General features: G+C 32.7%; 1 protein-coding gene across 1 annotated transcript; it reads left to right on the forward strand.

Annotated features, from left to right (window-relative positions):
- Positions 1-1597: 1597 nt before the first annotated feature.
- LOC126742488 (uncharacterized) lies at positions 1598-12144 on the forward strand. The gene is made up of 4 exons (XM_050449129.1): positions 1598-5945; positions 6063-6958; positions 11797-11888; positions 11943-12144. Exons 1-4 carry the CDS (start codon positions 1598-1600, stop codon positions 12142-12144), a joined length of 5538 nt encoding a protein of 1845 aa, XP_050305086.1.
- The last annotated feature ends 2899 nt before the right edge of the window (positions 12145-15043 follow it).

The following is a 15043-nucleotide window of genomic DNA, read 5'->3' on the forward strand; positions in this document are numbered from 1 at the left end:
ATAGCAAAAGAATTTTAAAAAAATATCAAAATCTTAGTTCGAAAATTGTGATTTTTTTGAATACATTAATATTAAAATTAAATTATTAAAGTACAAATTTAGATCTTTGTTATCCAAGTTTTCTTAAATAATACGTATCACGTCCATTTAAATTATGCATTAGTAATAATAATATATGTTAAGATTATTTCTGTTCCTTCTGTGCAGTAATACTATGTAATTTTGCAACATTCTTAAGTTTAAACGAATATTAATGTTAAAAGTTAATTTTAACAATTTATTTTATTTTATGATTTTATGGAATCGAAGTTTATGGTTGTCAAACGAATAATACCTTTTTTCTCAAGTAAATAATTTTTGCCTGAACTTTCTCCCAAATCCCAACATGTGTTTTTACCTACTTTTTAAGAAATGCCTTTGTTACCAGTTTAGCTTAAGTGCACTTAAAAATCCATTTTTCTCCTCAAGTTCACTTAAGTGTTGGCCCCATGACACACGTGCATCCCACATTTTTACCCAACATTTCACCCCGAGTCCCACGAGAAAAAATCAGTATTCACTCAGTCACCGCAAAAAGAAGTACCTACTCTCGCGCCCTCGAAACACAAGGTTTCTCTCACCAGTGAAGAAGGAATTCACAAAGCTTAAAGTACCGAGAAAATAAGTTAGTCAAGAGCAAGTTGGCGCAAGCAATTCCTCTCTCTCTCACTCTCTTCCGTTTAAGTATTTGTCTAAAGTTCATATATGTATACCTAATTGTTACGATAAAGTAGTTTAAGTTATGTAAAAAGGTCTATAGTGAATAAGTGTGCGTAAAGGTGGAAAACTGAACTGAAAGTGAGTGCAACGTTGTGAGTGCAACAGTGGTTGTCAATAGCTGCACAAACCAAGGTGACGTTAGTGCTAATGCCGTTCCTGGTTCCTGCTAAGTTCCTGCTATTGATCTTGTGATTCTGGAAGGCTGGTAACGTCAACTAATATTGTAAACCCTGGTAAATAACTAACTTCAACATTGTAAATCGTTCATTAGTCTATACCTGTTAATTATTACTAACCAAAAGGTACAATAAACCCTTATGTAATCGTAAATCACAACTGTGTAATTTATTGAACTGGACCTATGTCATCGAAGGGCTCGTCAATGCAGTAGCCGTTGCTCGAGCAGGTATAGGTAGGTTTTTTTAAGAAACCCTAATCTATATTCATGGTCCTTCGAGCCGGATCTTCCCAAGTTGTGATTTTACGATTCATCTAAGCAAAAACAAAACATACTTCTTGTGTAAAAAGTATATAATTGGTTCCGACATATGTGTCGGTGGTCCTTCGAGTAAACAGTATTTTAGTTAATTACTTACTAACAAACCTTTTAGTTATTTGTCCCTTGTTATTTTGTTATTTTTACTTGTTATAATTGTTATTTGGAAATAAGTAGCAACTCACTTTTTACTTTTTCTTTTAAATTGTTTCTTGGTAATTAGTTTATTTTCTCTTAACAATTATTGTTTAAATTTAAAGAAAATCTATTCCCAAAAAATAAGCATCTGGTTGTCTCGTCATTTTTTGTGTTTATTCTGTAAGCCTAAAACAAAAAAATTAAATGGCTGAAGGAATAGAAATATCAGTAGAAGCGTTGGTTAAAAATCGCGGGTATTTAAAGGCTAAAGTAACACGAATTGTTAATTGGTTTTTAGAAAATAATGATAGTATACATGACTTTTTAGAAATTCAGGTACGTGAAAGTATGTTAACCCACGCTTTTAAAGATTTTGAAGAGGTAGAAAAACAAATTGTAGTTTTAGATATAAGTAAAGTAGACAAGGATGATGTAGAAGACAAATACTTAACGTGTGTTGCTAAAATGCAACGTAAAATTTTAGAACTTTCCCCGCAAGCGCCAACTCAAGTAAGACATATAGTTCCCCAACACTCTCATTCCCCAAATGTTAGTTTGCCCCAAATTAGCATACCTCCATTTAACGGAGACATCACTAAATGGAATGCCTTTTTTCAACTTTTCTCTACCCTTATTCTAGATAATCAATCTCTCTCTGATATTCAAAGATTAATTTATTTAAAATCTTATTTAAGAGATGAACCCCTAAATTTGGTCGATAATTTACAATTGACCACTGACAACCTCCAAATTGCCCTAAATACCCTTAGACAAAGATATGATAATCAATTATCAATTATTTTTGCCCATATTAAAAATTTAGTTGACATTCCTATCCTAAATAAGGTATCCTCACACACACTTAGGGAATTTATAGTTTGCATAAAACAGAACTTTGATTCACTGAAAAATCAAAACATTCCAGTAGACCACTGGGATTTAATTTTAATTTATATTTTTTCTCAAAAATTAGACTTTGGCACAAGAAAGGCATATATATCCGAGAGAGGTTCTCAAATGCGCTCTTCCTCACATGTGGTCCCTAAGCTTGAAGAATTTCTAAGCTTTTTAGAAAAGCGTTGTTCGGTGTTAGAAGATCTCTCTGAAAGCCCTTCAACTAGAAATTATTCCCATGGACGTTCTTCTCAACACAACACTCCCTTTGTTAAAAAAATTTCACACTATGCTCATGGTGGGCAACGCCAAGGCAACCAAGTCATACCTCAAAAGTCTCCTCAAAACTCTCGCTCACATTTTGTTGCAGGACAAAAGTGTCCCTTTTGTGAGCACCCTGATCACAAAATTTATACTTGTTTTAAATTTAAAGATCTTAGTTTAAAACAGAAACAGGATTTTGTTAATCATAAGAATCTATGTTTTAATTGTCTCGGTTCAAGGCATCAAGTAAAAAACTGTACATCTCAGAGGTGCCAGATTTGTCATATGAAACACCATTCTCTTTTGCATCCAATGGATGATGCAGCACAGCCCTTGCAAAGCAGAAATTCACATTGGAGGCCAAATCCTCAAACCCAAAATGAACGATCTCAAAATTTTAACAGAAATTCGCTTCTCATAAATAGCTCCCATTCTCGGAATCAAGGTTCAAGCCAAAGCTCCTCTCAGACTCAAGAACCACAAATCCCAAGCACAAGCAATGAAATGAACTCGAATCGCCCTCACGCTAATAAACCTGTGACTTTGTCAGTTTTCGCCACTGAAGATAATGAAGTTTTATTAGGTACTTCATTGATTCAAATACCCGACAAGAATGGTCATTTTATTATTGCAAAGGCAATATTAGATCCCGGGAGTACTATATCAATAGTAACCCAATCGCTGGTTCAAAGACTTGATCTCTCTCCTAAGACGCAGCCAATACAAATCTCTGGTATTGGCGGCAAAATTAAGCACTCTAATCACGCAATTTCCCTGAGAATTCATTCCTGTCACAATCACGATTACTTCCTGAATGTTAACTGCTGTGTATTAGACAAAATCACAGAAAAATCCCCTCACTTTAAAGTCAACAAATTTATGTTGAACCTTCCCAATAATACACCGCTTGCAGACCCCTACTTTGATACGCCTTCTACAATAGATTTATTGTTGGGAGCAGATGTATACTACCACATTCTTTCAGGCGAATACACCAAGGTTAACAACGACTCCTTAACGTTGGTAGGTACCTACTTTGGCCACATTCTTTCAGGATTAATCCCCTCCCAAGCTCTCGTTCACAAAACCCCTTTGGCAAATTCTAAGAATTGCTTTTTAGTGCAATCATTAAATTCAGATTGCTCACTGGACTCATTAATTGAGAAATTTTGGTTACTAGAAGATGTCTCGCCCACTCACGAAAAACCCCTATCCCCTGAAGATTCTATGGTTGAACAGAATTTTCAAAATACCACGGTATTTAAAGATGGTCATTTTCAAGTCGACTTACCCCTTAAAAGGCCCCAAGAGTCACATCCGCTAGGAGAGTCATATTCATTAGCCAAGAAAAGGTTTCACCACTTAGAAAAGCGTTTTCAAAAATCTCCTGACCTTTTTCTTGAATACAAAAAATTTATCGGTGAATATATCTCACTCAATCATGCACGAATTATTCCCCTTTCCCTTAAAACTGAAAATCACAACAATCGATACTTTCTGCCTCACCACTGTGTAATTCGTGAGGACAGTACAAGCACTAAACTTCGTGTAGTGTTTGACGGATCTATGAAAACGTCTTCTGGGCTATCACTCAATGACGTAATGCATAAAGGATATACAGTTCAACCTGAACTGTTTGATATTTTACTTAGGTTTCGAAGTTTTAAATTCGCTCTCACTTCTGATATCGAAAAAATGTATAGACAGGTGCGCGTTAACCCAAATCAAACTTACCTGCAAAATATTTTATGGCGCGACCATCCCTCTCAGCCAATGCAATGCATTGAATTACTCACCGTCACTTATGGCACGAACTGTGCCCCCTATTTGGCTACACGCACCCTGAATGAACTTGCCATTATTCATAAAGACGATTATCCTCTTGCGTCTCAAGCTATTTTATCTCAATGTTACGTGGACGATGTTCTCTGTGGGCAAGATACCTATGAAAATTTGGTAGAATTACATAGGCAGCTGTTGGAACTTTGCAATATTGGAAATTTTCACTTACATAAATGGTGTTCAAATAGCAATTTATTTTTGTCTAAAACTTGTGATAATGGGTCCCAAGAAAGTTTCACCATAGAAACCGAGGGAATTTCAAATAAAGTCCTTGGTGTAGGCTGGAATCCCGACTCAGATGAGTTTTTTATCTCTTTACCTGACACTAGGTCCGAAAGCATAATTACTAAACGTATAGTTTTATCTAAAATTGCGCAAATGTACGACCCCTTAGGATTCATAGCTCCCATTGTTGTAAATGCTAAATTAATTATGCAAAACATTTGGAAAGAAAAAATTAATTGGGATGAACCCCTGAAAGAACCCATTTTAACCCAATGGACCACCTTTATTAAAGATCTTCCCCAACTAATGTGTTTAAAAATTCCACGTTTTTTCCTAGCTAATAATAATCCCAGTTCACTTCAAATTCATGGATTTTCAGATGCCAGCAGGAAGGCATATGGTGCGTGTGTGTATATAAGAGCCCTTTATCCTAACAAAAATGTCTCTTGTCAACTTATTACTGCCAAAAGTAGAGTAGCCCCGATAAGAGAAATTACAATTCCCCGCATGGAACTCTGTGGAGCACTTTTACTTTCCAATTTAGTCACTCGTGTGTGTTCCATATTAAAAGAAAGATTTTCAGTTGACAACATTAATCTTTGGACTGACTCTGAGATTGTACTTGCTTGGTTAAATGCCCACCCTTCTCGTTTCAATGTGTTTGTAGCAAACCGCATTTCTCAAATTCAGGTTTTATCCCAAGACTGCAAATGGCGTCATATTCCAACTGCGGATAATCCAGCTGATCATCTTTCTCGCGGATTTACCGCAGACCAGATTCTCACCTCTACGCTTTGGTGGAACGGCCCAAAGTTCTTACTGGACCCGAATTTAAATTTAAAAATGTATGAAAAGGGACCTTGCTCCACTGAAGAAGAAGCAAGAAAAGCAAAAACGGTCTTGCTTGTTAACTCCGAAGATTTCTGGATAACACTTTTTAATCGGTTTTCTAACTTCTCGCGATTGCAACGAACTATTGCATTTATACATAGATTTGTAAATAATTGTAAAGGTAATGGTAAAAAATTTTATGGTGCTTTAGCTGTAACTGAATTAAAGGCTGCAGAAATTTTTATAGTAAAGCAAGTTCAACACCAAACGTTTTCAAAGGAAATCAGTGAACTAAAGTCAGAAGAAAGAAAAATTTCAAACAAGCAAGTCCTTAGGTTAAACCCCTTTATCGATACCTCCAATCTCATAAGGGTTGGAGGCAGATTATCCCAAGCACCCATATCATTTGATCAAAAATTTCCAATTTTATTGCCCTCAAAAAACCATGTTGTTGGACTCTTGCTAAAAAAAGAACACATTAGGTTAGGACATGCTGGTCCTCAAACGATATTGTCAAATATTCGTCTTAAATACTGGCCGCTAAATGGATTAAGAGAAATAAAAAAGATCTCTATAAACTGTTTACAATGCTATAAATTTAAGCTTAAAACAGGAGAACAAATTATGGCAGATCTCCCTAAATCCAGAGTTGTCCCTTCTAGACCGTTTTTAACAACAGGTGTCGATTTTGGAGGACCATTTATTATTAAATCGTCATCTCTTCGACGCGCCAAAATTGAAAAGGCGTATATCGCTTTATTTGTATGCATGGTCACTAAAGCTGTTCATTTGGAGCTAGTATCAAGTCTCTCTTCACAAGCATTTTTAGCATGCTTTAAACGTTTTATTTCAAGACGTGGATGCCCGGCAACAATTTTTAGTGACAATGGTACAAATTTCTCCGGTGCCAGCAATCAAATTAAAGAAGTTTATGACACGCTTAAGTCACAACAGACACAAGAGCAATTGACTGCATTTTTCTCATGCCATGAAATACAGTGGCAATTTATACCTCCTTTCTCTCCTCACTGGGGTGGTCTTTGGGAGGCAGCTATAAAAAGTACTAAACATCACTTACGAAGATTAATTGGAAACCAGAATTTAACCTTTGAAGATTTTTCCACTATTTTAGCACAAATTGAGGCTATTTTAAACTCCAGGCCACTTCTTCCCCTATCAGCTGATCCACTGGACTTAACTTGTCTTACCCCTGGACATTTTTTAGTTGGAAGTCCTCTCGTTTCGTACCCTGAGCCCAATGTCTCGTCAATTCCTGAAAACCGCTTAGATCGTTGGCAAAGGTTAAGTCAGATTCAACAATTCTTTTGGACTAGATGGACCAAAGAGTATCTCAACAATCTTCAGAATAGGCCTAAATGGATGTCCCCAGTCCCCAATATTGAAACAAATGACCTTGTTCTTCTTAAAGATGAGAACACCAAACCTCTTGATTGGCCGTTGGCCAGAGTAGTAGACACTTTACCTAATAAAGATGGTAAAATACGCTTGGTAAAAATTAGGACTAAAAATGGAATATTTACTAGAAATATAACCAAATTATGCCCGTTGCCCAAATCTGATAGTAACTTAGTTTAACCATAGTATTTCTTGATAAGTTTTGTCTATAAGTTATAATGTATAATGTTTGTTGAAGGCAAAGCCTTCAAAAGGGGGGAGTATGTTAAAAGTTAATTTTAACAATTTATTTTATTTTATGATTTTATGGAATCGAAGTTTATGGTTGTCAAACGAATAATACCTTTTTTCTCAAGTAAATAATTTTTGCCTGAACTTTCTCCCAAATCCCAACATGTGTTTTTACCTACTTTTTAAGAAATGCCTTTGTTACCAGTTTAGCTTAAGTGCACTTAAAAATCCATTTTTCTCCTCAAGTTCACTTAAGTGTTGGCCCCATGACACACGTGCATCCCACATTTTTACCCAACATTTCACCCCGAGTCCCACGAGAAAAAATCAGTATTCACTCAGTCACCGCAAAAAGAAGTACCTACTCTCGCGCCCTCGAAACACAAGGTTTCTCTCACCAGTGAAGAAGGAATTCACAAAGCTTAAAGTACCGAGAAAATAAGTTAGTCAAGAGCAAGTTGGCGCAAGCAATTCCTCTCTCTCTCACTCTCTTCCGTTTAAGTATTTGTCTAAAGTTCATATATGTATACCTAATTGTTACGATAAAGTAGTTTAAGTTATGTAAAAAGGTCTATAGTGAATAAGTGTGCGTAAAGGTGGAAAACTGAACTGAAAGTGAGTGCAACGTTGTGAGTGCAACAGTGGTTGTCAATAGCTGCACAAACCAAGGTGACGTTAGTGCTAATGCCGTTCCTGGTTCCTGCTAAGTTCCTGCTATTGATCTTGTGATTCTGGAAGGCTGGTAACGTCAACTAATATTGTAAACCCTGGTAAATAACTAACTTCAACATTGTAAATCGTTCATTAGTCTATACCTGTTAATTATTACTAACCAAAAGGTACAATAAACCCTTATGTAATCGTAAATCACAACTGTGTAATTTATTGAACTGGACCTATGTCATCGAAGGGCTCGTCAATGCAGTAGCCGTTGCTCGAGCAGGTATAGGTAGGTTTTTTTAAGAAACCCTAATCTATATTCAATTAATTTACCTTAAACTTTTTTAATAAAAATTTATTTAATAATGTACTTAAGAAAAAGATTTTAATTTTTTTTAATCATGCTTATTGGGTTTCAATTATACATGATCTTAATAATTATACATATAAATGAAGGTTAGTAAACTGAATATGTAGTAAAGAAATTAGCATTATAATATATGAATTTATTAATAAATTGCTTGTAACATAAAAAAAAATTGTTAACAGGCACATTCAGATTTTAACATATACCCGGTGCCTAAGAGCATATTCCTAGATCCTTGTAATTTATTTCATGTAATTTGTATTGATGTTTAATTTAACTAATTTAAGAAAAAAATAATTAATCTGATTTGAAAATTTGAATTGTCTGATAGCATACTTTATTTAGATAATTTACAATATTAGGTGTAAAATACAATAATCAAATTAAATAATACATTACAATTTGAGCTTTTTAAACAAACTTTTGTAGCTAGATTACAAGCAATCTGGACTAAAATAATTTTATTTACAATTCGCATGTACTAAAATAAAAAGATACTATAGTGTTAATGGAACATTATTTAATATGACAAAATATAAAAACTATATTAGTTTAAGATATGTTTTGTAGTTGTAAATATTTGGCTTATATTGTTTGCTGATTGTATCATGTTTAGCGATATTTCTTATATTTATTAGCAAGGAATTGTTTATGTTAGAAGCTAAGCTTGTGATAAATCTTTGGTTACCATCCCATTCTATGAAACGAAATAGTGAAATTTTGGATATCGTTTTTCCATACATATTTCCATTTTTCCTCCATATTGTGTTCATTTTATATTTTTATTATTTCAAGTATTTTTTACTGGCCATTTCCTCCGCACATATGATTTTTTGCAGTAAAAATTAATACAAAATTTAAATTTTTATCTAACTTAATTTTTCTTATTTTTTGACATTATTTTTTATCTTGATTTCTAGAAAAATATACCTTTACTAAATTAAAAATATTTTTTAAACCAAGAAATACAAGCAATTGATCATTAGTTTTAGTATTCAAAATTAATTTAAAAAAAAATCTAATTTTTTTTTGAAATTTTTGAGTTTTCAGTTTAATTAATTATATAAGAATTATTACAGATTACACAATTTACAAAAAATAGATTAGTCTCAGTTTACTCATTCAGCTATTTATTCCGTTTTAACAAAATAATCTAATAATGTAAAGAATCATAAGTAATACAAGTCTTCTAAAATAATGCGCATCGTGTCCGGTTTGATTATGCATAAATAAGAACTAGTTTAAAAAATGTTTATCAAAAAAACTGAATATCTTTGGACACCTTTCATTTTTTCGTTAATATCCGTAAAATAAACGACCGCACTCATACATCCATATTCATAAATATCACGTGTAAATAAAGTGTGGCAGGACTATAGTAATGTTCTACACGGTTTGTTAGTAATGGACATTAACAGTGCGATATAAATAATTCCTAAACAATAATTTGCTACCGTTACGCCCCAGTTAAAATATACCATCGAGAGGACAGAATGTTGCTAGCTATAATTATAATAACTGGGTAGTTAGTGTGCTTTAATTGATGTATGTATGGTCCTTACAGGAAGTAGTAACCTAAATCATGGAGTAATTAAAAGTATAAGAGGGTTCAATCCCATAGTAACAAGTAGGCACCATCTTTACCCTAAACTCGATTGCAGCATCACGGATGCGGTCTAACCGAACTAAAATAATTGACATTTGTCACAGTCGGTAAAATAGTCTGCTGTAATACCGATCCGTCATAGAAATGAAATTTAAAATTGGCGCGAAATTTAAAATTATTGACCCATTAAATCAATTTTTAACAAACAGCGTAAAGGCTATGAATCTCGATCACAAACTTTAAAAAATTATGAAATAGTGCAAGTGTATTAATTTAATTTTTGAAGAGGCTAAGAGTGATAATGTATGTAATTTAAGTTTATTTTTTACATTTTTTAATTGAATTCGTTAGTGTTTTTGACATTAAATTCATCAAATTTGCTTTTAAGCTGTTATGTTAATGCATTTAGGCCCTTAAAAAAAATAAATTGTTAATAATGCACTTTTTCATTGATTTTTAGAGAACGTGAAAGAGATTTTACAGCCCAATACGCTATCAAAAAAAGATTTAATGGGTCAATTAGGTAAGACAATATTTTAGAGATTTAGGTATAATATATTAAGTCCTATTTTGAAAATTAAGTTTCATATTAATTCAATGTTATCAACAAATTAACAAGGGTAGTAGTAGAATTAAAATCAATTGTAAAGTAAGTTTATAATTTATTGTCTTAAAAGGAATCCTGATACAATTTGTTTTTGTGCTGCTTTAGCACAACACTGTCCATGGTATGTATTTTGCTTTTTCTACATTTTGAGGATATGATACAAAAATTACAATTTATCAAATTTTTAAATTAATTATTTATAGACATAAGAACTATATTTCTCAAAATATGCCCTAAAAATTTTACGTTTACTACCTACTTTTTTGTACAGGGGGTACCCAAAAATGTTAGGGGAGTGGTAATATATAAAAACTAACCCTGTAATTAAAATATTCTTTATGGAGAGTATGATATTAAAATTAGTTGACACTGATGTGTACACTGATGTATACCCTAAATTCTAGATGTCATCGGTCCTTTTTCTTAAATATTCAAGGAGAATCCCTGGATCTTACTCCCATCTTATCGAGGTGAGGTACCTCCTTGAGTGACCTGGTAGAATGGAAGTTGTTTCACTTATTACGCTTTTGGTACTTTTTAGCAGCAAAACACCGATGATACCTTTCGTCAGACTTAGAAAAAGTGGCCGAGCATAATTATGTTCATTCTGAACATTATATTGAGATTGCTGGATTATGACAGCAGGTAATAAAGTCAATGTATCTTCCCAAGGTACTTGTGCCTCAACCAGTACTGGGGCATTTTGAATAATACTTGGGCCAGCAATTGGGAGAGCACATTTTCTTAAATGAGTATGTATAGTTCTAGTAAATGAAATAACATCAAAATGGTCTTGACATAAATAACACCTTGTTGATGTTGGGCTTAAACCAAGTATTTTAAACCATTCGGACCTCCTAATAATGTCACTTTCAGGAAATTTAAAGAAAATTTTAATTTTGTATGAATTCTCAATAGGCCAATAGTATGTATAAGAACAAGTAGGTGCCTTGCATTTAAAAATGAATTTTCCTGTTGATAACATTATTAGGGCAGATTTAAAATGGTAAACAACAATTTTAGGTGACCTACAACATGGTGAAAACTATTTGATAAAAAAAATTGCACTTCCCCATCCTAGGGAACTGAAACCACACAATAAAACAACAAAAAAGCTTCTATATGATGAAATTACACTTTAATGACTACATTTTTAACTATTTTTTGTTGAGAAAAAATCAAAAGAACACACCCAATGGGCGTCAAAATAAAAAGGAATAAGCAATGGCGACGAACGATGATGCGAAGGTGGGTGGTGGGAAGGGACGAAAGAAAATCGATAATCTAATGACAATTATGACAGAAGTTGGCCCTCGATGCGGTCTAACCGATCTAAATTTTTTAGGTTAAGTTTTAGAACTTGATGATCAGGTTAGGCTTCCTTTCGAACACTCTTTTAATATTCATTTCTCTATGACCTGAATGGATCTTAATGCACCCCTTCAATATAATTATTAAAGAAAACCAAAGGCAAAGCACCACTATCCGACTACAGCGTTATGCAAAATCCATTTTCTATGTCCAGTAAAATGACAAGTAGTGTTCGTGTCAGGTTGAAATTGTTTTAAAGGCTCTAATTAATTAATAGTGTTATATCCTGTTAAAGACAATACGGCGACGGTCGTCCTTCCGTTGACAGAACGCACAAAGGACTCCTCCTGACGGCTCCTTTGTGGAGACAACAACAGAGAGAGCGATGCCGCGTTACCGGACCTCGGGGAAAAGATCTGTCCGAGATGTGTCCGAGTGAGTGGCAATTAGCTACGAGGAGAATAATTGGGAGGTTCCGAGAGAGAGAGGAGCATTAGATTATTTTAACTCGGTTAACGGCTTTAAAGGAACAAGCTTAATGGACTGTCTCATAATGCGTTTATTCAGTTCCGGTTTTGTTGAAACATTGACAAATAACCGTAAACATGCGATATTGTAATAGAGAAAAATATATAAAGCATTTGACCTTAGTTTCTATACTTAAAAATCTGTATTCAGATTTACAAAATATTTATTTAAAATCTAAGGAGCATGCTCTAAAAATTAATCCTATGAAGTCACCTTTTTTGATCTTTGGTGAGGAGTATCTTCCATATAGTAACCATAGTATATATATTGCTGGCAATACGATTCCTTCTAAGACAAGTGGCAAAACTTTAGGTATTTTATTAGATAAAAAGCTGAAATTTAATATTATTAAATAAAGCCTATGGATCATTAAAAATGATTTATGGACAAAGACATTGCTTAAATAAAAACCATGCTTTGCGAGTCTCTAGTCTTATCTCATTTTAATTTTTCTAGACCTATCTTTAGCCCATGTTTAGATTATGCTGATCGAAACAGAGTACAAAAGGTTCAGAATAGCTGCCTTAGGTTAATCTTTAAAATTTTTTGTCCAAACCCGATTTCACATCAGCTTACAGAAATTAGGAGGCTAAATATGCAGAACAGGTTTATTCTACAAAAAAATGCTTCTTCTATAAAATCCTAAAGAAGAAAATTCCAGAGTATCTTCTTGATAGACTCGAACATTTCGAACCGACATTCACAATTTAAATTTAAGACATAGAAATACCATAACTATACCAAGACATAGGAAAGAATTATTTAAAAGGTCATTTGCTTACAATGTGGCTGTGACTATGGATAATGTTATCGACTATTCGTTTTCCTTTGATTGGTATAGGAAAAGCACGTGGAATATATTGTTTTCAAGTCAGACTCAGCGAGTATGATCTACATGGTATTAATATTTTAAGTTTATTAAGTACAATTTTTATTATTATTCTTTTTTTTAGTTTTATTTTATTTCATTCTGAGAAATGGTCGCGAATGAAACTATTTTAATTGTTTATGTTTTTATCTTTGTTTTGTTCTGTTCTCGAGCTATATAAATTTATTTTGCTTTTGTCTTTAAGTAACAACGTTTTAAACCTATATATATATGTATTATTTTGGCGTGCTACTTATAATAGTTATTCTATTTTGTCTCGATTTTTTTTTCTCGTTTAATAGGATATTGGGGAAGAATTGGCACTTAGTTGCCTACCAATACTTCTTTATTTACCAGATATCATTTTAGTATTATTGTGATATATATGTTTTTTATTGTATGCTGGTAAACAAAAACTGTTTATTATTATTCAAGGTCAAATAATGTAACGGCAGATCAACAAGTGAATCAAGAACAGAAGATTTTAGAAGAATTTAATCAAATATTTGAGATGTAGTAATCAAGTTTAAAAACTAGATATGTAAATCCCGTGTCAATTTTTTTAAATGTCAAAATTATCTTTTTTTTATAAACATGAATCGTATATGATATGCGTATATTCTACAGTTAATAAATATACCTTGACCATATACAGTTGATAAATATACCATAACCAAAAATTTACTAAAAAATTGTTAAATAAATCTATATTTAACAATTAAATTATAGGTGTAGAAATAAAAGCCAAATTATTTTATTTGTTACAGGGACTCCTGCACTAAGAATTCTATTATCTTGACTTTTTGAGAATTGATTTTAGTCATTTCTTCAAGAGAAACTTTAGAGTAGTATAGTTTTTTTAAATTTTTATTATACAGAGTTTCAAAATGTTTCTATAGGTGTATTTTAAGGAGGTTATCAACCTATTAAAATTAAAAAATGTATGGTATGAAACAGATATAATAAATACCATAAAACAAAAGCTTCTCTAGTCCATGCGTACTATTTTTAAAAACAGGGATCTTGCAGAGTAATTTTTCACTGGTAAGCTGTTTGGGGTGGGTGGGGGGGTGTAAGGGTAGTGTTGATGAAAAACGTTTTTATTGCATAAAATAATTACCTTAAAAGAAATAATTTAATTTATTAAATAATTTACTCTCTCAGGTTACAGAAAATTAACTACAATTTATATTATTCTTAATTTTTAATCACTTATACACAGCATCAAAGGCTTTGTAGAGTTTTTTTAAATCAAACTTTTTAAATGGTAGTTTTTTTTGAATTTTTTTATCTCTCTTTTCATTTAAATCAAACTAACTTTACACTCTTTTATTTTAAACTGTCACTATAGCAGATTTGAAAAAAGTTATTTTTGAGGCAAAATCAACTAGTCTGGATTCCAATAATCTTGAAATGTTGTATCTGTATTGTCCAGTATTTCTGCTCTATCCATTATCCAAGTTGTTGGAAGATCTCACGTATTGTGTCTATTCTAAAAGGAAACCATGTTTCTAGCATATAAATATCTGATTATTTGAGGACGATTGTAAGGCATTTGATACGATAACTACGAACTTCTTTGATTAATTTTGCATTTTGTAAGCTTCTGTAAGATGCAGTTTTGCTTCTGAAAATGTATCTTTTCAATAGATGCCAATTTACTGAAACTTCCAGGGGTAAATCCAGGGGTAAAACAGATATTGATGGGAAAATCTGTGGTATTCCGCGAAGATCTGCACTAGGTTCCTTTGCTTTTTAATATACTACAGTGCTCTCAATTCAAAACAAACTACTAGTCTTAAAAAAAAAAACTTAATTTAAATTAAAATTATTATAAATTAAATTTTTATTTTTATTTTAGGCCTGATGATGCTCTAACTAGAGCGAAACACGTGTAGCCCGTTGCCCGTTTTATTACATGTTGTGAGACCGTGACTTTGTGTTTTTCTTTATTTTTCATCAAATATACAGGGGCCCGTTTAACTTTATATTTGATAAAG

This window comes from Anthonomus grandis, chromosome 11 (assembly GCF_022605725.1).
Source record: "Anthonomus grandis grandis chromosome 11, icAntGran1.3, whole genome shotgun sequence".
NCBI classification, from domain to species: domain Eukaryota; kingdom Metazoa; phylum Arthropoda; class Insecta; order Coleoptera; family Curculionidae; genus Anthonomus; species Anthonomus grandis.

Coding starts and splice junctions, on each gene's coding strand:
- LOC126742488 (XM_050449129.1), top strand. CDS start 1,598: ATGGCTGAAGGAATAGAAATATCAGTAGAAGCGTTGGTTAAAAATCGC. Junction 5,946..6,062: donor CATTAGGTTAGGACATGCTG/GTCCTCAAACGA, acceptor AGCTTAAAACAG/GAGAACAAATTATGGCAGAT. Junction 11,889..11,942: donor ACAAGTAGTGTTCGTGTCAG/GTTGAAATTGTT, acceptor ATCCTGTTAAAG/ACAATACGGCGACGGTCGTC.